Raw genomic sequence first — 23,449 nt, 5'->3', positions numbered from 1 at the left:
CCTCATAGCCCCTCCGCGCTTCATAGGGATTTACCCTCAAAACACAGATTTCTTGCTGTTTCTACTGACACTGGTAGTTGTTGCATAGCATTATGCTGACACCCAGGAAAGTTAAATTAAAAGTTTAAAATGATGTGTATTTGTTTTCAATTTGAAAAAGCTGTAAGATTTTCCGTTTATTTTCAAGGAATACAAATTCGGCAATTTTATTTTTAAACTACAGGTTACTAACACTCTGGATTCCCCTAAAATATGACCATCATTGATATTTGCATTGCCAAGATCTAATTGCCTGGATTTTCCTTGGATTGGCAGTTTAACGATGGTGTGGGTTTTCTGTGTGTCCGCTTGCCTCTGCCGCAAGCCTACAGGATTTCTTCTGATCTCTAATTGATCCAGCTGCATCACATAAGCATTATCAGGTCCTCATAAAACTATCCACTATTCAAAGATCACCCAGCAAGTTAAAGATAACACCTGGCCTCTCTTCTCGTACCTTCTTCTTAAACTACCCTCCCTGCCCTGTCAACCCTCACCTTCAACAATAAATGCAAGGATCACAAGGACTTTCTTGTTACAAAGATTGAGACCTTCCATTCAGCTGCCTCTGCTGCCTCTTCACCTTCCCCTATCCCATTGGGCCTAACATCCTCTAAGGTTTCCCCTTGCCCTAACCTTAAATATATATCATTTCTCTAGTTTAACTCCTATCTTCCTCATTCTCTCTCCAAGATCATCTTATACCAAAAGGCACTTGATATAATGCCACACAACAGACTTATGAGCAAAATTCTAGCTCATGGAATGAAAGGGAAACTTGGATAATAAATTGGCTGAGTGACATGAAATAAAGTAGTGATAAATGGTTGTTTTTCAGACAGGAGGAAGGTCTGTGGTGGAGTTCCCCAGAGGTCAGTGTTGGGAACCTTGCTCTTCCTGATATATATTAATGGCCTAAACTGTGGTGTTCAGGGCATGATTTCAAAATTTGCAGATGATATGAAGATTGGATATGTTGTCAACTGTGATGAGGATAGTCTTGAACTTCAAAAGGATGTAGACGTGTCGGTGGATTGGGCAGACAAGTGGCAGATGAAGTTCAATGCAGAGAAGTGTGAAGTAATTCATTTTGGCAGGAAGAATATGGCGAGACAACATAAAATAAAGGGACAAACTCTAAAGGAGGTATAGGAAGAGGGACCTCGGTGTATATGTACATAAGTAATTGAAGATGGCAGGGCATGTTGAGAGAGCAGGTAATAAAGCATATAGTATCTTAAGATTTATTAATAGGGGCATTGAGTATAAGAGTAAGGAGGTCATGTTGAACTTGTATAAGGCACTAGTTAGGCCTCATCTGGAGTACTGTGTCCAGTTCTGGGCACCATACTTGAGGAAGGATGTGAAGGTATTGGAGAGAGTACAGAGGAGATCCACAAGAATGATTTCAAGGATAAAGAGCTTTAGCTATGAGGATATATTGTAGCGGGTGGGACTGTTTTCCCTGGCGAAAAGAAGGCTGAGAGGAGACTTAATAGAGATATTCAAGATCCTAAGGGGAATGGACAGGGTAAATAGTGACAAACTGTTCCCATTCAAGAGAGCATCAAGAACTAGGGGGCAAAGATTCAAAATAATTGGCAAAAGGAGTAAAAGTGACGTGAGAAAAAGTATTTTCACCCAGAGGGTGGTTGGAATCTGGAACGAACTTCCTGAGAAAATGGTGGAGGCAGGTTCGATCGAGGTATTCAGAAGGGAATTGGATTGCTCTTTGAAAAGAGAGAATGTGCAGGGTTACGGCAATAAGACAGGGGAATGAGACTGAGTGGACTGCTCTTTCAGGTAGCCAGTGCAGACTCGATTGTCCAAATAGCCTCCTTCTGCACTGTAAATATTCTGTTGATGAGACCCACCCAAATTCCCTTCCTGGCTCCAATGTTAGCTGATATTAACAATTCTTTCTCCTCAGATGCTGCCACTCTAGCCTTCAAATCTGCTGTCATCACCCCACTACTCAAAAAAAAACCCTTGACCACTGTATCCTTACAAGCTACCATCTCACCTACAACCAGCCTTTCCTCTCAAGTTCTTGAATGTGTTGTCACCTCCCAAATCCACCCCCATCTTTCTTGAAACTTCATGTTTGAATCTGCCCAATCATGCAGCTGCCCCACCACAGTACCTAAATGGTCTTACCAAAGTCACAAGTGGCTCCCTGTATGACAGTGACAAAGATAAGCCATCCATCCTCTTCCTTCTCAACCTATCTGCAGCTTTTGACATGGTTGAGTACAAAATTCTGTTCCCTGTCTTTCCTCTGTCATCCAGCAGGTTGAGACTGCTGTCATCTGATTCTATTCTTATCTATCTAGTCACAGTTGGAGAATTATTTGCAATGGCTTCTCTTCCCACACCCATAACGTGATGAATGATGTCACCCTCCTATTTCTCATATACTTGTTGCTCCCTCGGAAACATCAGTCAAAACCTTGGCACCAGTTTCCACATGTACAAAACCCAGATTTATCTAATCTCCACCTCTCTTGACTGTTACTAATGGTTAGACTGCCTGTCCAACATCCAAAGTGGATGAGCAGAAATTTCCTCCAATTAAACAATGGGAAGGAAGAAGCCATTGACTTCGGTCCTCATCAGAAACTCTGTTTCCTTGCCACTGACTCCATCCCTCTCACTGGCAACTGCCTGAGGTTGAACCAGCCTGTTGTAATCTTGGTGTTATATTTGAGCCCAAATTCCTACTGTATATCCCCACCATCATTAACACTGCCTATTTCAACCTCCCTGGCATTGTCCTACTCCATTTTTGCCTTAGCTCATCTGCTGCCGAAACCCTCACCATGTCTTTGTTGCCTCTAGACTTGACTATTTCAATACTGTCCTGGGCAATCTCCCTAGTTCTACCCTCTGCAAATTTGAGATCATTCAAAACTCTGCTGCCCATAGGTAGCTAGGCTTGCGCAGACTTATACTTCAAAAATTGCTGTAGTGATATTTTATGGCTTATTTTTATTCATTATTCTAATTGAAGCTCAGGGAAATATGTTGAAGTAGAGTTTAATTTAAGATTGAGATCTTCAATTCAAAAACTATTGAATCTTCAAAGAACTCCAATGTGACATTAATCCCTTGATGTTTATGTTGAAAATGTAAGTATTTCATTACTGTATTAGTTTAAAGATTAGAAAAAAAACATTGTCTTAAGGTAGGAGAGCAGAAGCATTTTACGACCGCAGACAGAAGAAAAGGACAGCGATGCGAAGTAAGACTGTTTGATGAAACTGTACCTTCATTCCTAATGAACTGGTTAGTATATTTTTGAACTCAACAAATGCAGTTAAATAATTTTGGAAGTTGCCGAGATAGATTTGGATGGGCTGCTCAGGATATTTGTTGTCATTTTTTTTAGAATACCAGCCCTATCACCTTTATGGTAATGCATCCAACTGAGTCTGGTTCCCTGAACTGCTCTTTCTGGCAACCACTTCCAGCTGTTGTCAATCTCTGTGTAAACAAATACCTTCTGATCTCTGTCCCAACTTTCATAACCCTGAACCTGTGTCCTTTGGCTTGCTGCCCCACCATAGCTGAAAGCATTACTTGGAACTTAATTGACCTGTCCTATTAACTATCTTATATACCTCTGTAAATTCCCTTTTATTACATCATTTTTAGGGCTGAGAAGCCTGCACCTGTCAAGTTAATATAATTATTTCCTCTGAAACCAGTGATCAGCCTCTATGTACCTCTCTGCACATTTCTGGGCTCTAAATTATTCCTTTATGTCACTGCAAGCAAAACTAGTATACATGGTATCTGGGCACCACCTGACCAAGGCGCTGCACAACTTTAGTATAATCTTGGGGAGTTCAACCCAATTGATTTCTAGCATTTTTTCTTTTATCTTAGAGCTATAGTATTTGTAATTGTTACCAGTCTCTGCTTAGCTTTTGCACTCAATTTAAAAATGTTGAAATTGTTAGCCAGGTCTCAGTGGTAGAAATATTTTTAGAACTTTCAAAATACAATTTAATATTGAATATTATACAGTAATGCTATGCAACATTGATAGATTCATATAAGAATTCAGATTGCGACATAATATTTTACAGTGCTTTTGATATTTCCCTGCTATACAAATTCAAGAAATAAACCATTTGCACTGAATCTGAATGTAATTACTGGAATAATTTGGGACATTATTATTCCCACTCATAATATTTTAAAAATCATAGTAGATAACTCTTTTCCTGCATAATAGTGATTAATTCTCTAATGAGAAGATAACTGAATTTTTATATGTTAGGGGGGGAAAGCAACCTTTTTACTAGCTGACTAATTATATATATATAATTTCCATAGCTGGGATAATGAATCTATACAGCTTGCACAGACATGGATACCCAGGGAAACAGGTATTGTATATGTCAGTTTGTGTGAGGTATATCTTCCTTATTCTGAAATGAATAATTCTACAACGAGCCTTAATACTTTTTATAGATTGGGTTTTTGTAACTCTTACAGTACTATTTATAGCTGATGTACGAGTAAATTATGATGGTTTTCGCAATAGCATGGCTGCCGCAGTGACCGCTAAAACCATAATTACCACAAATCCTGGTAAGGCTTTTCAGTTCTGTTACATTTTTAATTATCTTATAATGTCAAAACAACAGATTAGTGAACATTCAGATTGATTTTTTTACACTTTAAGAAATAGCAATTAATTTATTGCAAGGAAAATGGAATATAAGAGTAGGAAGGTTTTGCTACAATTGTATAGGGAGTTGGTGAGATCATGGGCCAAATTGTCCCAGATTTGCACTCCCACTACCGCAGAGAATATGAATAGCCATTCCCTGGTGTGAAATCACTGGTGTGTCCGTAAGTGGGATGAATGAATAAATTCCCCCCCCGCACAGAGCAGGTGAATGGTCTCTCCCCAGTGTAGGTAGTGGGTGACATTTCAACGGCTGCAGGGCTAGGGCTTGTTTGGTGAAGGGGGAGAAGTGGCCCCAGGCAAGGGAAGAGGCTACAGGACGAGGGCTGTACTGGGGAAGGAGGGTATCCTAGGGTGTGTGTGTGTGTGGGGGGGGCACATGTTGATCTGTGCAAGTGGCCTCAAAATGGTGATGCCTGAGGAGGCAGTCTCCAGAGGTGGTCTCTCCCCAGTGTAGGTATTCTCTCCCCACTGCAGTAGTGGGCGGGTAAAACAACGTTTTATCCGCCGGCCGCGCTGGCGGGTTTTCACGCCATATCATCCCAAGCCCACAACATTATTTATGCATTCCCGGGAAACACGCCCTTTCCATGGCAGTTGGGCTCCGATTCGCCTGCCATGCCATCGCCTCGCTTCAGCACACCAGGCACCATGTTTAAAGTACAGCCGCGCTCAGTGCTTCCTGCCCAGGACTGCAGCAAAGAAGACATGGCCCCGAAAGCCAAGAAGACTGCAGCCCTTGAGCGCCCTTTGGATGCCGTGGAGGCCCGCTGTGATGTCCTCTATCCCTGCTCTGGCTGCAGGAGGGGCAGCAACATTACCACTATGGCTTGGTGGGCGATGGCAGTGGTGATCAGTGCCAATGCTGCACAGAAGAGGTTGGCCATCCAATGCAGATAGAGGATGAATGATCTTATCCATGCAGTCAGGGTATGACAACCATCTCAGCACTCTAAACTCTCACACTCAAGGCCATCACACATTCACTGGCATCTCACTGCCAGCTCAAGAGACATCACCACCTATTCTCATACACATACCCTCCCATGTCCATCTGGCCTCATCTCCTCTGGAGACTGCCTCCTCAGGCATCACCATTTTGAAGCCACTTGCACAGATCAACATGTGCCCCCCCCACACACACACACCCTAGGATACCCTCCTTCCCCAGTACAGCCCTCGTCCTGTAGCCTCTTCCCTTGCCTGGGGCCACTTCTCCCCCTTCACCAAACAAGCCCTAGCCCTGCAGCCGTTGAAATGTCACCCACATATGGCTGACCTGATAGGTAGAGACCTGCAGTGAGCCCGCCTAAAAGTGATTTGGCGCTGTCTGTGAAGCCTAGCGCTGATGACTACAAGTGCTGACTGAAGTCCCAAGTGAAGTGCAGCCCGCCAGGTGTATGTTGCTTATGTGCTGTTGTGACACACATCGGCGTGTTTTCCCGCCAACGTGAACAGGCAATCCGAGGGGGCGATTCCGGCAGGCAGGCCTAATAATGATATGCTGATGAACTGAATGGCCTTCTCTGCTGTAACAATTCTGTGATTTTGAAGTCAGTCAATACCTTTGAAGAGAACGGATAGCATGATAATGATTACACGTCCTAACTCGCACCAAGTCCAGTTCACACATCACCCCTGTGCTCGTTGGCCTGCATTAGCTCCTGATTAAGCAAAACCTTGATTCCACCATTCCCATCCTTGTTTACAAGTCCAAAAAGAGCCTTGTCCCTCCCTATCTCTGTAATCCTTCATGATATCTTGAGCATCCCCTATTTGAAGCTCTCCACTATTGGTGACAATGCCATCAACAACCAAGACCCTAAGCACTGGAATTCCTTTCCTAAATTTCCCTGCCTCTTGACCTCTTTCTCGTTCGAGGCACTCCATGAAACCTCTTGGACAAAACTTTTGGTCACCTGCCTAAACAATACTGTTTTCCTGAATATCTCTTAGAGATTTAATTCGTTACAGCAATGAAGGGACCCAGTAAAATACTACAATATGGTAATTCTTCAAGTTTTTCTTTGATATCTCATGAACTTAACTTTTTGTGAAATTAAATACTTTAAAAAAAAAACTCTGGACCTCTTGGCAGCATGAAACACTCCTAGATCAGGTAATGCATGGCCCAGATATAAATTAAAATCTCACGACTCTTAACCCAGGCCTCAAAAGAATACATTTTGCATTGCCAACGTGACATTTCAATTTTGCTTTGGTGGTCAAAATTATGGGAATGAGATAACCAGTCTATTTCCAGTTTCTGTCATATTGTGAGTGGATGCCATAAACAACAATTAAACGAAGGACCAGTTAATCTGCTTTTGTTGGTATTAGTTGAGGGGGGAATGTTGGCCGAGATTCAGGAGATCTCCCTCCACTTCAAAGAGTGCCATGTAATCTATAGTTAATTTTAATCTGCGATGATATTGTACAGACATAATCTATTTTTGTAAGGTGATAGATCAGTGACTTGTATTTAGTATATTCTTTATTGTATTATCACTGAAAAAGCAAGTCATATTTTTCTTTTTCTTTGTTGTGACTGGATTTTGATTCACTGACTGAAGTAGAATTTAATTAGATTCTTTCTGGATTGAACAGAAAAGAACATTATTAACCTTAGATATCTAAAATACTGCGATACAGTAAAAGAAATGTATAATTGCTAAGTTTTGTCTTTCTACCTGGAAATATCAAGACACTAAAGAAGCCAATCTGCTATTTAACTTTGCCAAAGAATATGCAGAAAATGATGGTGAAGATCCAGAACAAACACATGAATTAATAAACTGTAAGTCATTGAGTTTTATATTTGAAAATACAATTTAATATATGTTGGCTTTTTATACTCATCAGTGATGTAAAAATTATATTAGACATACTACGTAAATTGCTTTACTTAATTGTGATAAACAGGGCTAGGTTTTGCAGTCAACAGCAATGTGACAGTGTTCCCATTGACTTCAAAGTTGCCCACAAAGATCTACCGATCTCTATGGCATAGATTTCCCTTTTCACAACATCCATTTGAAACTTGTGCCAAGTCAAGGGGATCTCCAGTCATCCAGCAACAGTGAAGTCATCAAGTAGGGTAAACAGCTAATTGCTTTGAAGCATTCTGCAGGAAGTTTGAAGCACTGATTATCCTTCACTTTTTAATATCACTTAACAGGGAATAAAATAAGATTGGAACATGCACATGGGGCTGAATTTTCTGTTTGGCAGTGGGGGGGTAGACTCGATCGCCGCCCGTAATTGGGTCCGCGCCGCCATTTTATGCAGGTGGGCCAATTAAGGCCCCCCCAGCGTAATGCCCGACTCCCGAGGATAGCAGGAGTGGGCGGGCAACGGCAGGAGTGCATTGTCTGCTGGGTCCAGTGGCGAGCAGCCTTTGCAAGGCTGTTCACAATGTCAAGTGGAAGGGCTCACCAGAGGGCTTCTGGTGAGCAGGCCAGTCCGGAGGGTAGGCCAGCGGAGCAGGCGAGGCTGGAGGTTAGGGCAGCAGGACAGGCCAGGCCGGAGGGTAGGGTGGGAGGCCAGTGTGCCCCTCGTTTTTCGGATGACTGCCTTGCTGCCCTCCTCGAGGAGGTGGTAGCACGGCTGGAGGTGCTGGTTCTCCAGGATGGGAGGAGGAGGCTCCCCCACATGACGAAACGTGCCTGAGAGGAGGTGGCGGAGGTGGTGAGCTCCTGCGACATGGTGTGGCGCACCTGTATCCAGTGTCGCAAGTGCTTCAACAACTTGTTGCGCTCTGGCAGGGTGAGTACCATGTCGGCATTGGTCACGTAACCCAGCAGGTCGGCTTACCCCCCCTGCTGCTCCTCTCCCTCCCGAAATCAGATTGTCGGGACTGCGTTGAATCATTGACGGCGTTTGTCCTTTGCTGGGTGGGCAAACAAATACTGCCCATGCTGAGGTCAGCCTGAGAGGGTGATGAAGAGTTGTGTATTGCCCCCGCAGCATGTGTTACACTGAGTCCCACGTGACTGGTTTGGGGGCAACCTGGAGGAGCTGCACCTAGGCGCTGTGTTTGAACTCCAGGACATGTCCAAGTCAGGGTGATGACATGCTGGGAGGGGATCTTCAAGGTGACGTGGCAACGAACCATCTGCTGCTCTCTGCGCTTCACGTGCTTGCGCCTCCTTGTTATGGAAGTATGTACAGTGTGGTGCCTAATGTGATGTAGGTAACATTTGTCCAAGGAGGGGTTGGGGGGGCGTGGAGCAGGCCTAGCATCTTTGTGTGAGTGTTCGGCAGCAGCGAGGTGAGGAGGCTCTGGAGCCCTGCTATGTCCCACTCTGGTTGGGGTGGGCCGTGCTTGAAGAGAGTCCATGTGCAATTTTCACTAATCGTCTCGTCTCTCATTTTCAGGAGAAGAATGCTCATAACATGGCAGAGCGTGCGAGGACTGGAGGCGGCCAGACACAGATCACCATTCTTAGCCGCTTCGAGCAGGAGGCCCGGGATCTGGAGAGGCGCCATGCGCCAAGGTCCATTGGTGTCGGTGAGGCCGGGGTGCTACCGACAGGTATTTATGTCCAACAGTGAGGTCAGCATTGTTCTCCCAACAGCCATAGCACTGCTGAATGTTAATTGATTTAATTTTGCAACGTTGCTTGACCATAGGTTGTGGAAGGATGAGTGCATAATGATTTGGGGGACAGGGATACACTTTGACATTGTCTCCACATTTACTGATCCACTGTCCTTGTTCTTCCTTTCAGCATCATTGGAGCAGGGCCGGGAGGAGGAGCAGCAGAGGCCCCCTCTCACACCTGAGGGGCCTGAAGTCTCACCAGCGTCACACCATCTCTGCCAGGCAGGCACCAGCGCAGATACTAGCACCTCGGTGGGAATTCGAACATCAGGCTAGTGTCCCAGGGCACAGTGGTGAGGGCACTTCACAGTCACTGGAGGAGCTGGCAGAGACAGACGGTGCCCATGGCGCCAGCAATCGTAGGGCTGCAGGGACCAGGCACATGCTCAGTTGGTGCCTGATGATGTGCCTCTGGAGTCGTCCACGACGCAGCAGGAAATGCAGCCGGATGTGCGGAAGCATCTGGGCGAGATACCTGAGGCAATGCATGACTTGGTCTCTGTGGTGGAGGAGTCTACGCAGGCAATCGCCAAAGCAATGAGCCACATGTCCGAGCACCATGCGTCCTCCATGGAGAGAGTGGCAACTCTCATGGAGAGCCTCCTCCAGGAGACCCGTCAGGGATTCCTGGGGATGCGCTCTGACCAGCAAGCCCTCACATCGGCATTGACCTCAGCTGGTCAGTGCCAGTGTGGGAGATGGTTTAGGCATCAACTTTCCCAGCTTGGTGCCCATCCATCCAAGCGGTGAGCAGGGAGGTCCGAAGCGGCCTCACATCGGCGCAGCAGCTGCCTGTTGTCTCTGCGGGCACCTCTCAGGGCGTTCCGGATGAGGGCAGCAGCTCCTCCGCCCCTATCCCAGTGACTGTAGCATCCGGTGAGGCTGCGACGACTGGGGAGATGCCAGCTGTGGAACTGGCTGCTCCCTCCCAGGTAGGGCCAGCACTGGCTCCACAGGCCAGAGGATGACCACCAAGGTCATCAAGGCCAACAGGACAGCAGAGTCAGCAGGCTGTCTCAGATGCCACTCCCAGAAATGGGGCAGCACCAAGACATAGCACCTAGAAACATAAACATAAGGCGCCTTAGGCACACCACGGATTTTTCACTGGTGCTTTTGTCTCGACCCGAGATGAGGTCCTTATGATTTGTTATGTTTGGTAACACTATTCTCTTTTTTTTTTGGAATAAGTTGGTTTGCTTGGCAGAATAAATTCAGATATGTCACCATGGCTGAGGGTACCTCTTTTCTTCTGCATGTGTATGGTTTCCAAAATTGTAATGAGTGCTTGGTTGGACATTCAGCTTTATTAACAAGGCCCTTAGTGACTGTTCCTAACCTGGCAGATTTTAAACTTAGGTGTCGAGTATGGAGCCTACAGCCCAGGCTTGTCCTGGTGGTCCATCTGTGATGTGCTAGCTGAAGGTTCGTTGGATTAAAGCCTCCCGAGTGTCCCTGCCTCCCTGGAGCATGCCCGGGTCAGTGTCTACCCCCTCAGTATTTCCCTGTGCATGCTCATCCTTGGACTCACTGCTGGACACATCGTGTGCAGCAGCAGCCACTGCGTCAACATCTTCATCATCCACTCGTCCCCCCTTTCCAGCGCAAGATTGTGGAGAGTGCAGCATGCAACCACTATCACCGAGAAACGATCTGGGGGGTACTGGAGTGCGCCCCCTGAGCGGTCCAGACATCAGAAGCGCATCTTGAGAAGACCAATGGTTCTCTCCACCACAGCCCTTGTGGAGGCGTGGCACCTATTCTACCGCTGCTCAGCTTCTGTTGTTGGATGGCGGAGAGGCGTCATGAGCCACCTTCTGAGGGGATAGCCCTTGTCACCCAGCAGCCATCCGTCAAGCCGGGCTGGAGCACTGAAGAGCCACCTGGGAGTGTCTGAAGATGTAGGTGTTGCGGGATCTGCCTGGGTACTTTGCACAGACTTGTAAAATCAGCATCCTGTGATCACACACTATCTGCACATTCATGGAGTAGAAGCCCTTCCTGTAGATGAAGGCACCAGGCTCACCTGCTGGCCCCTTGATGGCCACATTTGTGCAGTCTATTGCACCCTGGACGCGGGGGAAGCCAGCAATTGCCGTGAAACCTCTGACTCGCTGTGTCTGGCTCGCCTGGTCCCAACGGTAGTGGATGAAGGTTAATGCATGCCTGAACAGAGCATCTGTAACCTGCTTGACACAAGTGTGGACAGCTGATTGGGAGACATGGCAAAGATCACCCACCGACCCCTAGAAGGAGCCAGAGGCATAGAAGTTGAGGGTAGCTGTGACATTCAGAGCCACTGGCATGGGGTGTCCACCCACGCAGTTAGCGGAGATCTTAGGCCCTATCATCTGACAGATGTAGTTGACTTGAGAGACGGAGCCTCCTTCGGCACTGCGCCTCAGACATATTGAGGTAGCTGCTTCACCACCTGTATACCTTGGCAGCAGGATAGTGGTGTCTTCTGCGGCCCCTTCTGCCTTGGACTACCTCTTGGCCCTGTGCCCCTTGTGCCTACGCTTGTACTCCCAAAAGTGGCTCCACTGGAGGCTGAATGTGCACTCCTGGCCTCCTCCCCCTTCTAGCTCTCCCTTCCTCCTCAGAGGAGCTGCTTCCAGTGGACAGTTCAGCTCCCATCCCCAGGCTAAGGTAAGGCTTCCTGAAACCTGCAGGCCTAGAAAAGATTACTCACTGCAGAGTGCTGACCTGAAGGTTAAGAGTCCAGAAAAAACAGCTGGTATGCGTTTTGAAGTACTGCAGATTACACAGGCAAGTTTGAAAAACTTTCAGAAATAAATGCTTGACTGTGCACGCTCGCGACCCCAGTGAACCTTCTTATCCCGCCCATGGATGATGTTAATACAAATGTGTCCTACCTGCCTGCCCGTGTGCTGAACCGAAGATCGCACAGGCGCCAAAAAATCGGCGTCGACTGGCGCCTCAAGGGCCTTAACTGGTCTGTTAATTAATAGTGGGCGCACGTCGGACAGCATCGCGCGCCCGCCCAGCGAAATATCGTGATGGCGTGCGGTGACGTCGGGACGTTCGCCTGACGTCACCGCACGTCATGTTACGCGTGGCCCCGCACACCAAAGGGAAAATTTAGCCCACAGGATGAAGGTCGACACTTGAATAACATAAAAAAGCCTTTTAAAAAGATTTGAAAAACGTGGAACTTTTTATCATAATGGAGAAAATTGTCATACTGCAAAGCTGAAAATAGGTTTTCAAGCCAGCGAAGATATTGGGCAGAAATTATTAAGTTAGTACACTGTTACATACCCAAATATGCCTCATTCGTCAAGGTGTAACTTTTTCAAAGGTTTTTACAGCACGACTGTAAAATAGCATAAACAGGCCAAGTTCTTGTCAGTTCGGTTATTTCTATTTGATTGCAATCTGGGGACTTCAATAACACATGTGTTGGTGAAAAGTAGAATCATTGACAGCGACTTCTGGATTTCCACATTAAACTGTGCCTGTGCAGATTCCGGAAGTTAATTTAAGTTTCAGAGAAGTAAGAGAAGTGAACACTGACAATTTCACATCGTTACTACTACAAAATCCAGACCATAGATTAACAATTCTACCACTGTGTATAAAAATGAAATTTTGATTTTAAAGGACCACTCATTGATTTTAATACAGAAACAGTAGGTATATTTGAAGTCGTACTACCCATTTTTATCAAATACGTAAGTCTAAACAGTTTTGGCTGTTCGCCATGTACGTTTAACTTTGATTCTGTAACATTGTGACATTTATTGACATGGCAGCTAGCCTTTGAACAGCATCAAGGTTATATGGCATTGGTTAAGATATTATTTCACTAATATTATACAATAAAATTGAATCGATTATGCAGGGGAATCTAGCAAAGAAAAGTCTCTAAGGGCCAAGGTACATGCATCAACACCTAACAAATGCCACAAATTGCAAGATGTTTGTGATCTTATTGATGTGATGGCAGCAATACTATGATTATGAAAGAATATTTGTATGAGGTTCATTGAATTCAAACAGAATACAAAATTAATTGCTGCCAACTGGCAAGAGCAGCCTGACATCAGGGGTCCCATGAATGAAAGCACAAAAACACCAAGAAAAATAGCTAATTTCTATTCCTGGAGATTTCTGAAGCCATGGAGAGAACCAGGCCTTCTCACTCTTGAAGGATTCTGGTAAATAATGAGTCGTAACTTCCAACTAGCAATGGAAAGAGATGGCCTGCAGGAATTAGAAGAAATAAATACATACTTACCTGCCCTTGAAAATTAAGCTGACATTGCCAATCACTGGAACTGCTTGGGGCCTGCATTGAAAGACTCCACACAGGCCCCAGTGAAGCGCACCTCCGTCAGATTCAAGGAGGCCATGTCCCCTTTTTTTACAGCACTAGCTGCTGCAAAGCAAGTAAGTTTAAAGGGACCAGTGAAATTGACAAGCCAGGGAGAAGGTAAGTGTCTAAGGTACATGGATAGGATTTGGGGGGGGTGGGCAGGATCGTAGAGCGGGGAGGGCCAGGGCTCGGGGGAGGGGGGGTGGTGGAGGTCAGGGAAGTGGGGTAGGAAGTTAGGGGGTGGGGGAGAATCCTTGTAGGGAGTGGTCGGGGGTGTGGGGGAGTCCCATATTGTGGGGGGTCGGGGTTGCTGTGGGGGTCGGTTTGGGTATTTTCAATTTTTATCCAGAAGTTAGAAGAGGTTTTAATTCTCATAACTTTTTCTGGGTAACTATTGGTGTAACCCTGGTGGATCCAAAGTTTGCGATTTAAATCATATTTTTGGATGGTTCCCAGAGCAGGGCAATTGTCCAGAGGAAGTTAGCATTTCTGGGCAATTGCTGTGAAAACCCTTGCCAGGGAATTTCCGAGAGGGATTCCCCAGCGCATCTTTGGGGTACCCAGATCTGATGCGGGGGAGCTCGGAAGCTATGGCCCAATTTTATCCATTTTCAGCACATGCTTGAGTAATCAATGAAGAGTTGAGATGAAGCAGCTGTATGCTTGGAGGCACTAGTTTTCATTGTGAGACAGGTTCCATTAGAAAAGGTAGCTAATTTCTATGTAACAGAAGAACTGCCGCAAAATTGATTTCTTTATTTTATTTGTTGGGTCCCTCAAAATATTTTTTTACAGTTTAACATCCTTTCTCTTTTGGGGCAGAATTACTCAGTAAACTTTTCAATGTCGTAGTTTTTTATTTTACAAACTGCATACAATGAAAGCACATAAAATAAACGATTTACAATAAATTTTCAGTTTCATTCCAAGAAATTGATATTGATGACAACTAAAGTAAAAACGTTTACACTTTGCTCATTATAAAAACACAGGGATCCATTATTCCAAGGGATATTAACAGCCTTTTCAAGGCTGTCTTAGCTCCGTATGTTAACTACTGCTAAAGATATGGCATGCCCCACATCCAAATTTCTGCTTTCATTGTGGTTCTAGCATATTAACAAAGCCCTAAGTTATGTACTAATAAAGAAAATAATTATTTGGCTCCAGTCAGTGATTAAACGTGAGACACTCAAGTTGCTACCACTATTTATTTGTGCTGTAATTGTATATCAATAGCACAAAACATTTATTTGCACACCTCTTTGAAGAGTTCTATGGTGCACACAATATAGATGTTTCACTTGGTAAGTGGACAGCCAACATTTTCTCTTTTCTATAGAACTCACTGAATGACTTAGCTGTAATGATTTGAGTACTGGATTTCTGTATTGTGTACTCCTTTTACTTATGTAGGAGGGGAACAACTTATTATAATGTTTAGGAATTGTCATACTTACATATTTTCATTTTAACTTTGCAGTGCATTCAATTGTGGATGTATTCACTGTGCAGCAGTTAAAAAATCAATTAATGGACAAAGTCAGCAAGTCAAAGCCCACCTATGGAATCATATATGCTTACATTACTATGTTTAATATTGATTCTGACAGTTCAAAAATAATAAAATCCAAATGGTAAGAATGACATTTATACCTAATTTTAAATTTGTATAGTTAAAAAGCAAACAATTTTGCTTGGTGCTGTATCGAATGTAAAGGTTATCTGTTCAATATATAAAGGAATGTTAGGACCAAGGACAATATTATTTTCTTCTATAGTCTTCTTAACAAAAATATAATAAAATTTTGCCAGACCATCGATTCTGCAATTCCCCTGTTCTGTGTTCTGAGTGGCCACGGTTAGGTAGCTTAAATATTTACCAAATATAGGATTTATCCTATTGCAGAATCAATATTGTTAAACTTGAAGATTTCTTCCCATTAGAAATGACAATGTAAGCAAAAGCTGTAAAACGATGCTGGAATGAAAAAAACATTTCATGAATCTTCCGATATCAGGAGCAGCAAATGATTCAACTTAAGCTGCTGTTGCACCTCGGGACCCTGAGGAAGTCCCGACATGTGCACAGCGGGGGTACTTATGTGGGAAGTTTAAACTTCTGATTGTTGGTTTTACTGCCCTGACTGCTGCACAATTCCCTTCAACAATGGGATGAGATGGACATATTCACGGAGACTTGGGCAGTTTGTCCTATACATACCCTGTTTTTTTAACACAGATTTACTTAGAGCTCTTCCCAGCAGGTGTAAAGCCTGCTCAGGAGCACAGCTCCAAGTAAATCAGCTAGAATGTCAGAGCCCTTTGAAGGAGCTGAAAATGACAAAAACAGAATCATTATAAGTAACTGCTGTCCAAAGAAAAATGAGAGCTGTGGTTATGATATGAAATTGTGGAACTTGATGTTTAGCCCAGAAAGTTGTCAAGTGGCTAATTGAAAGATTAAATGCTATTCCTTAAGATTTCATTGAGCTTCATTAGGACAGAGGTCAGGATGGAGTAGGGTGCAGAATTAAAATGGCAATTGTAAAATTATGTTGTGTTCAAATGGTATTTAACAAAAATCTTAAAACGCATACTTCTGTGTTTATCAAAGTGGCAGGTGCAGATTTTTGATCGATGTTGGATCAAATGTATGCACAAATCCTTCCTGTTCGTCTTGCTCAATTAACGCCTCAAGCATCATCACCAGCTTTGATTTCTGGGTGGATGTGTCTGACCATACAGGCACTCTTCAGTCATGTAACTTAACAGGAAGCACAGCTGAAAAAACACTTGGCTACACAGTAAGTATCTGGTATTTGGAAGTTTTAGATTAAAGTTGCAGTATAGAAACTGATAGTGTTTTCTTCAATGTCCTTTACTCCAGTAAACTGGTGTCTGAAGAGACTTCTTAGGGAGTCTGTGAAATAATGTGAAATATGAGAAGCAGGCACATCCATCTCATCGACACCTGTAGGTAAATATCTGTTTACTCAAAGGCATTATTAAAATATTCTCCACATGCTACGCTTCCATGTTATGAGGATTATATAGTATTATAATTTAGAAGGAGGCAGGAGGAAATCCGTGATTAATCTATTTGATAAGGGAACCTTCAACATAAGTATTAGAAAATCACTGCTTTGCTGCATTGTATGTGTGATGAAATTCATATACATTGGCCAGGCTATCCAGGATAATTACACCTTAGGGAGGGGCAGAAGAAGGTTGTTTGGAGATATTGGTTGAACAGAAAACAATAGCATTAAAACTGAAAAGAAATAGGGAACATTGCTTTTTCATCACCTTTTTTAGATTGTTAAATGAATAAATTGGTGTGTCCTCTGATTCCTTACAAAAAAATCTCATAATGTCACATTAACAATTTTTCCATTAAAAAACAACTGTATAGCAAGAATCAGAATGACTATTTCATTTTACCACAGTTAGCGAATTCATTTTTTCAATTTTGCCATCCCATCTGAAAATAAGATAGTACTTAAAAATCAAATATTAAGCAACACGTTTCTATTCAATGGATCACTAAAAGCTGCATTGAAATCTATTTTAAAATGAGTAAATATATTTAATAAAAAAATATTCTTATGTTTTGTATTGGCTCACATCAATGTCTTAAATTTTATCTAAATAAGGAAAATCAAGTGATCTGTTGGCTAAGGCTAGTTTTCAATTTTTATTTATTCTTACAACATTCATCAAAAATGTAATTTTTAATATAAAACAAACCTTTAAGATAATTTTGATTTAATATGGTATTCCTGGCTTTCCTGGGTAAGGATTAGTTATCAACAAATAAACGTTGACATCAAACTCCAATAAACACAATACAAAAATCAAATACAATAAATTTCATACATAGGTTTACATGTTAAGAAAATTCTCACCAGGACAAGATAATTTTATATTGGAAGCAGGGCCGTCACTGACACCCCATGTAGAAAGGCATTAGATACAGTCTGATAACACAGTGCTGCAGTGTTGGACATAACTGAACCTGAGATGATGATCCTAGCTGCACTGCCAGTCACAGTTCTTGATCAGATAATTTCATAGTGTTAGTTAAGTTACCTTATAGATGGAAAGAAAACTGCAGCTGTTAAGTATATGTCCTGCTGGTTCAACCATCCAGTTGTAGATGTATTTACAAGTTATACCACTCATGTATGAGAAAGTAAACAAAGAGCATACAGATGTCTATTATGATTGTTTCTGTTTGTAATTGGGTTTCTTTACAGAATTCCATGAATAAGATTTAGATGATTGATAATGTAAATTTATAATTAAAATAATGTTTGCACTGTTAGCTATGTGTATATCAGATAGGGTTCAAAAGTAAGTCTAGCTGGCAGTCATAATATATACATAGAAAGTATATTACTAATGGCTTGGACTATTTTTCAAATTCCAGTACTTTGTTTGGATGTTCCCAAATCTATTACTGCCCACTAGTGGTCAATACACTTTGTTGCACAATTTTGAATAGTGACCTTCCATTTTTTTTTAACATTTTGTATTTCAATAAATTGTTTTATACACGTGATAGGCATTTTACAGAGCTCTTAACATTCAATGAAAATAAAAGCAACACTGTAGATAGGGACATTTCTTTTTTTGAAACTTTTAAAGTTTCTTTAATTGTTAAAAGTAAACAGAAACACGTATTAACGAAGCATTTTTAAAAAAATATCCTGCAGTTCTGAATTTATGTACTTGTGAAAATTTTACACAGCAAAATAATTATTGCACAAATGTAAAAGATCTAATATTAACCAGGCTGCATTGTGGAATGATTTTAAATCCCAGCCAATCCACACACACACAGAATATTACATCTCTTGTATAGAAATATATTTTAAAATATATCTTGAAATATTGCTTATGTAGATATATGAAAACTGGTGTTGTTGAGGTAATGCTTTGGGGAGAGCAAACAAAGCAAAGGAATACTCAATAAACAGGCGGATATTGAGAGGGGTAGAGGAAGTATGACACCTTGAAGTGCATGTCCACAGGTCCCTGAAGGCGGCAGGACAGTTGGATAAGGTGATAAAGAAAGCATATGAAATGCTTTCCCATTTTGGACAAGGAATTGAATACAAAAGTAGGGTGTAATACTCGAACTGTATAAAACGCTGGTTAGGTCACAGCTGGAATTTTGTGTACCATTGTGGTCACCGCATTACAGGAAGGACATAATTGCTCTGGAGAGAATACTGAGGAGATTTACAAGAATGGTGCCAAGGCTTGAAAATTGCATCTATGAGGAAAGATTGGATAAGCTGTTTTCCTTAGAACAGAGGAGGCTGAGGAATGACCTAATTGAGGCAAAATTATGAGGGGCCTAGATAGGGTAGACAGAAAAGATCTGTTTCCCCTAGCTTGAGGGGTCAATTACCAGGGGGCATAGATTTAAGGTGATCGGTAGTAGGATTAGAGGGGCTATGAGGAAAAGCCTTTTCACCCAGAGGGTAGTGGGCATCTGGAATTCACTGCCCAAATTGGTGGTTGAGGCTGGAACGCTCAACTCATTTAAAAGGTACCTGGATCTGCACCTGAGGTGCTGTAACCTGCAAGGCTATGGACCAGGTTCTAGAAAGTGAGATTAAAATGAGCGGCTAGTTTATTTTTTTTCTCTTTTTTTGGCTGGCGCAGACATGAAGGACTGAATAGCCTCTTTCTGAACTGTGACTTTTCTATGGTTCTATGGTTGTGTTTTTAAAATAGCTGTTACATCTTGTTGTATATTTTCCAATTTTCTGATTTATATTTCAATGACTCTAAAAATGATGGGAATCTAATTTATATCTAAGCCATGTTTTATTACTTAGCGCACTGGCTTCATTTTCATATAAATCCCAGTGTTACCCAGCCATAGCTCTCCCATTTTCCCTGCTTCTGTCCTAGCTTAAAAACTGTTTCATCTCTGACTTTCCTTGATCCTGATGAAAGGTCATCAACCTGAAACATTGGCCAGGATTTTATAGTCCCATCCATGGCAGGAATTGTCGCAGGCAGGGCCGGAAAATCCCACCCATTAATTTTGTTTCTCTCTCCAAGGATATACCTGCTTGTTGAGTGTTTCCAAATTTTCTGTTTTTATTTCAGAGCAAATACTCAGCTGACACCTAAAGTAAATATCAAATCATGCATTTAATTTGCACTTCATCAACACCACTGATAAGTAGGAGACATACTGCAATGAAATCTACTTGCAGTTGCACAATTGCGTGCAGAGCAACTACAATGCTGTTAGTTAGACAGTCCACAGTGCTGCAGTATCAAATTACTGAGCCTCACATGGAAACTACTTTGTTCAAATATTTAACTTCTGTGTATGCCTCTAGGAGCCATCACAACCACACTTATTCCTAATTTGCTGCTACTTGAGAAAAGTAACAGCAGAGGTCAATGCCAGTAGTGTAGCTCCAAGAACATGGATCTAGTGCAGGGAGAAATTCAATGATCTGACATGAGTTGTCAACCCAAATCTAAATATTATAATGAAGGTGCATGAGTTCAGTCTTCAAATACCATATCCAACCAGCTGCACCATTAGCCTGATCCATTGCTCGATTCACTATACCCCCATCACACAGCAACCAAAAATCAGTAATCAACCCTTGAACTCATATGTTTTACCTCACTCTCACACAATTAGTACTGTTGCAAGTCCTGCACTCACAGCTTGCACACATTGACTGTTGTTCAACCATGACCGCCACATCACCCAAACATATTACAGGACACTCACTGACATACTTCCCCTTTATTGCAGGAGAAGGTGGCACAAAACAACAGGCAGTAGGAAAGAACTGGAAAAGGACAAGCAGACATACATGTATTAACTACATGGAGAAGACAGTGCTGGCATTGATGGGAAACATCATTGCTAAGGCTGTAGTTACCGGTGGGGTGGAATGGATTGATGATGAGGGTATCTGCACACATAATCCTCCTTTCATCCTAGTTCTTCATCCCAGAATCACTTATGACTCACAAGCTACAGATGTTGTAAGCATGCACTTCTTACTTTCTCCTCTCCCCTCACCACAACCCAGTATTTGTCACTTTGTCATTTTAGATATCCAAGAATTGGAACCTTCCCAGTCAAAGGAAGAAGAAGATAATGAAACTGAAAAGTCACCGTTACTCAATCATGTCAGAGACTGACATTTCTTTTAAGACCCTAGGATGCAGGGGATCCTGGGGACTTGTCAGCTTTTAGTTCTAACAGTTTTCCCAGTACCTTTTCCCTCGTGCTTGTGATTGTTTTTAGTCCCTTTTGATTTTCAAGTACTCGTGGGATGTTTTTATGTCTTCTGTGGTGAAGACTGACTCAAAATATCTGTTCCAACGCTTCCGTCATTTCCTTTTTTCCTATTATTAATTCCCCAGTCTCGCCCTCAAAGGGACCAATGCCCACTTTAGTTACTCTTTCCCTTTATAAATACTCGTAGAAATGATTACTATCTGTTTTTATATTTCTAGCTCATTTCCCCTTGTACTCTAAAATTTCTCCCTCTTTTTTTCTTAGTCATTCTTTGCTGGTTTCTAAAATTTGTCCAACCTTCTGACCTACCACTAATCTTTGAAGTATTGTATGCTTTTTCTTTCAATTTGGATAACAATCTTTAACTTCCTTAGCACCCTTCTCATAGAGTCTTTCTTTCTTAATGGAATATACCTTTGCTGAGAGTTATGAAATATTTCCTTAAAAATTTGCCACTAGCTCCTCTAGTGTCCCACCTTTTAACCCATTTTCCCAGTTCACTTTAGCCAACTCTCTCTTCATACCCTTGTAATTGCCTTTATTTAAGTTTAACAGATTAGTCTTAGACCCACACTTCTCACACTCAAACTGAACGTGAAACAGTTATGATCACTGTTGCCTAGATGCTCCTTTACTATGAGGTAATTAACTAATCCTGTTTCTTTGCACATTACCAGGTCTAAAGTAACCAGTTTCCTGGTTGACACCTGGCATAAGTGCACAGAATCCAGGGTGGAGAAGGATAGTGCAGGTGCTAGCTCGCCTGGAGGCGAGGTTGCATACTAGTTCTGTCGCAGAGGAATCACAGATGAGGACTTCAGTGGGCCAGGACATGGAAGATGGCTGACAGATGTGCACTAGAAAGGCTGATAGAAAGCATGTGCATAATGTTAAGGAGCATGGAATAGTTCAGCACAAACTTGGCACAGGACTTTGCACGAAGCTTGGAACCATCTTTTCCAGCATGGAATAAGTGGTCACCTCCATCAGCACATCAGGATACAACGTCCGATGGCTAATGTCACAGCTTCCATTGCAGCACAAGAAACTTCCACCAAAAGGCTGTGTGCTGGAATCTCAGACTACTGCCACGGAAGCTCAGATTGTTCCATCTGGATATCACTGTTCAAAGGGACTTCCAGGGCAACACATACGGTGCGCACAGAAAAGATTACTACACAAGACAAGACCTCATGGTGTTGCAGGTGATATATTGACAAACAGGAAACAGAGCCGGGATAAATGGATCATTTTCAGGTTGGCAAACTGTAGCTAATGGAGTGCCACAGGGATCAGTGCTGGGGCTTCAACTATTTATAATCTGTCGTTTAATAGGACAGAACTTGAGTATTGTTGAAAAAGACATGTTGTCGAAGCTTTTCATCTTGCACTCACCAGGACAATTCACAAGAATACCAAATGTAAAGGGAACAACAATTTATACTTCATGAGAAGAGAGTGCAGATTAGTTGGCAAGTGGACTCTGATTGGCAGAGGCATTGCCATGGAGAATGCATCAGTTAACTGGTGACTGACTGACAGTTAACAGCTAAGCTTTGTTTAAATTCAGACCTGGCAGGTTGATTCTGGTCAAGAATTGCCCTGGGGAATGAACCAGAGAATGGCTGTTGCCTATTTTGTTTAGTTGAAAGAAGCGCAATGTGTGTACATGTTATTTCTGCCTGCATAGAACAGGGCCGTATGTATTAATATATGTAGCTTCTAGCATGCATAAGTGCGAGCCCGACTGATCATCCTAAATTGGTTGTCAGCGTAATTCTTAGCACACTCAGGATTGTTTAGCAAATGTTGTCCAATCGTGGAATCACATCTAAAGTTGGACAATGTTTTGAGTTTTGCAAGCACAGGCTGGTTGGGTATGGTTAGTGCCTTGCCTGTTCTAAATAGCTGAAGGACATGCTGTTTGATACAATCTGCCAGTCTTTGGGATGTATGACCTACATACCTAACATCGTACTGGCACTGAAATTCACATACCACATTACTTGTTTGTGTGATGGGCAGAATGCCTTTTTGGCTTGATGGCAGTATCCTGTTAGTGGCAACCAGCTCTCATGTTGCTACTGCATAGCAGCAGTGTGAAATAGTTAGCTTCACCTGTTAATCAAATTTTCAAGATATCTTGCCTTTCCAGGGCAATCTGAGGTAGACTGGGCACTTTTCAGGCCTGAAAGTGGTGGCCTTAGGCCCATTCATGAGTTTGCACATACAGCAAGCAATGATCTGATCAGAGTACCTATTATCTCGCAGAATGGCTTTGATGTGCCCTATTTCAGCATTAAGCTTCCATGCTGGCTCAGGCCCTATTTACGCGGTTGCCAATAAGGCCAATCTTATAGCGCGTGAAACTGTAGGAATCCCAACACGTATATTGACCAGTGAAGGTACGCTTGTGCTAGATGGTAGTAAAGGGTCCCCTGTAAGATTTCTCAACTAGCATGTCAAGGAAAGGGA

At 42.7% G+C, this 23,449-nt stretch overlaps 1 protein-coding gene across 1 annotated transcript in view; it reads left to right on the top strand.

Moving 5' to 3' along the window:
- Positions 1-23,449, top strand: part of meiob (meiosis specific with OB-fold) — a 59,532-nt gene that overhangs the window by 19,998 nt on the left and 16,085 nt on the right. Inside the window, exons 6-11 of the mRNA XM_078558655.1 lie at positions 3,224-3,324; positions 4,381-4,433; positions 4,543-4,638; positions 7,443-7,535; positions 15,164-15,317; positions 16,298-16,487. Coding sequence (XP_078414781.1) covers positions 3,224-3,324; positions 4,381-4,433; positions 4,543-4,638; positions 7,443-7,535; positions 15,164-15,317; positions 16,298-16,487 — 687 coding nt within the window. The remainder of the gene's footprint in view (positions 1-3,223; positions 3,325-4,380; positions 4,434-4,542; positions 4,639-7,442; positions 7,536-15,163; positions 15,318-16,297; positions 16,488-23,449) is intronic.

This window comes from Cetorhinus maximus, chromosome 15 (assembly GCF_964194155.1).
Source record: "Cetorhinus maximus chromosome 15, sCetMax3.hap1.1, whole genome shotgun sequence".
Taxonomy (NCBI): domain Eukaryota; kingdom Metazoa; phylum Chordata; class Chondrichthyes; order Lamniformes; family Cetorhinidae; genus Cetorhinus; species Cetorhinus maximus.
The sequence above is the reverse complement of the archived record's forward strand: the minus strand, read 5'-3'. Positions and strand labels throughout refer to the sequence as shown.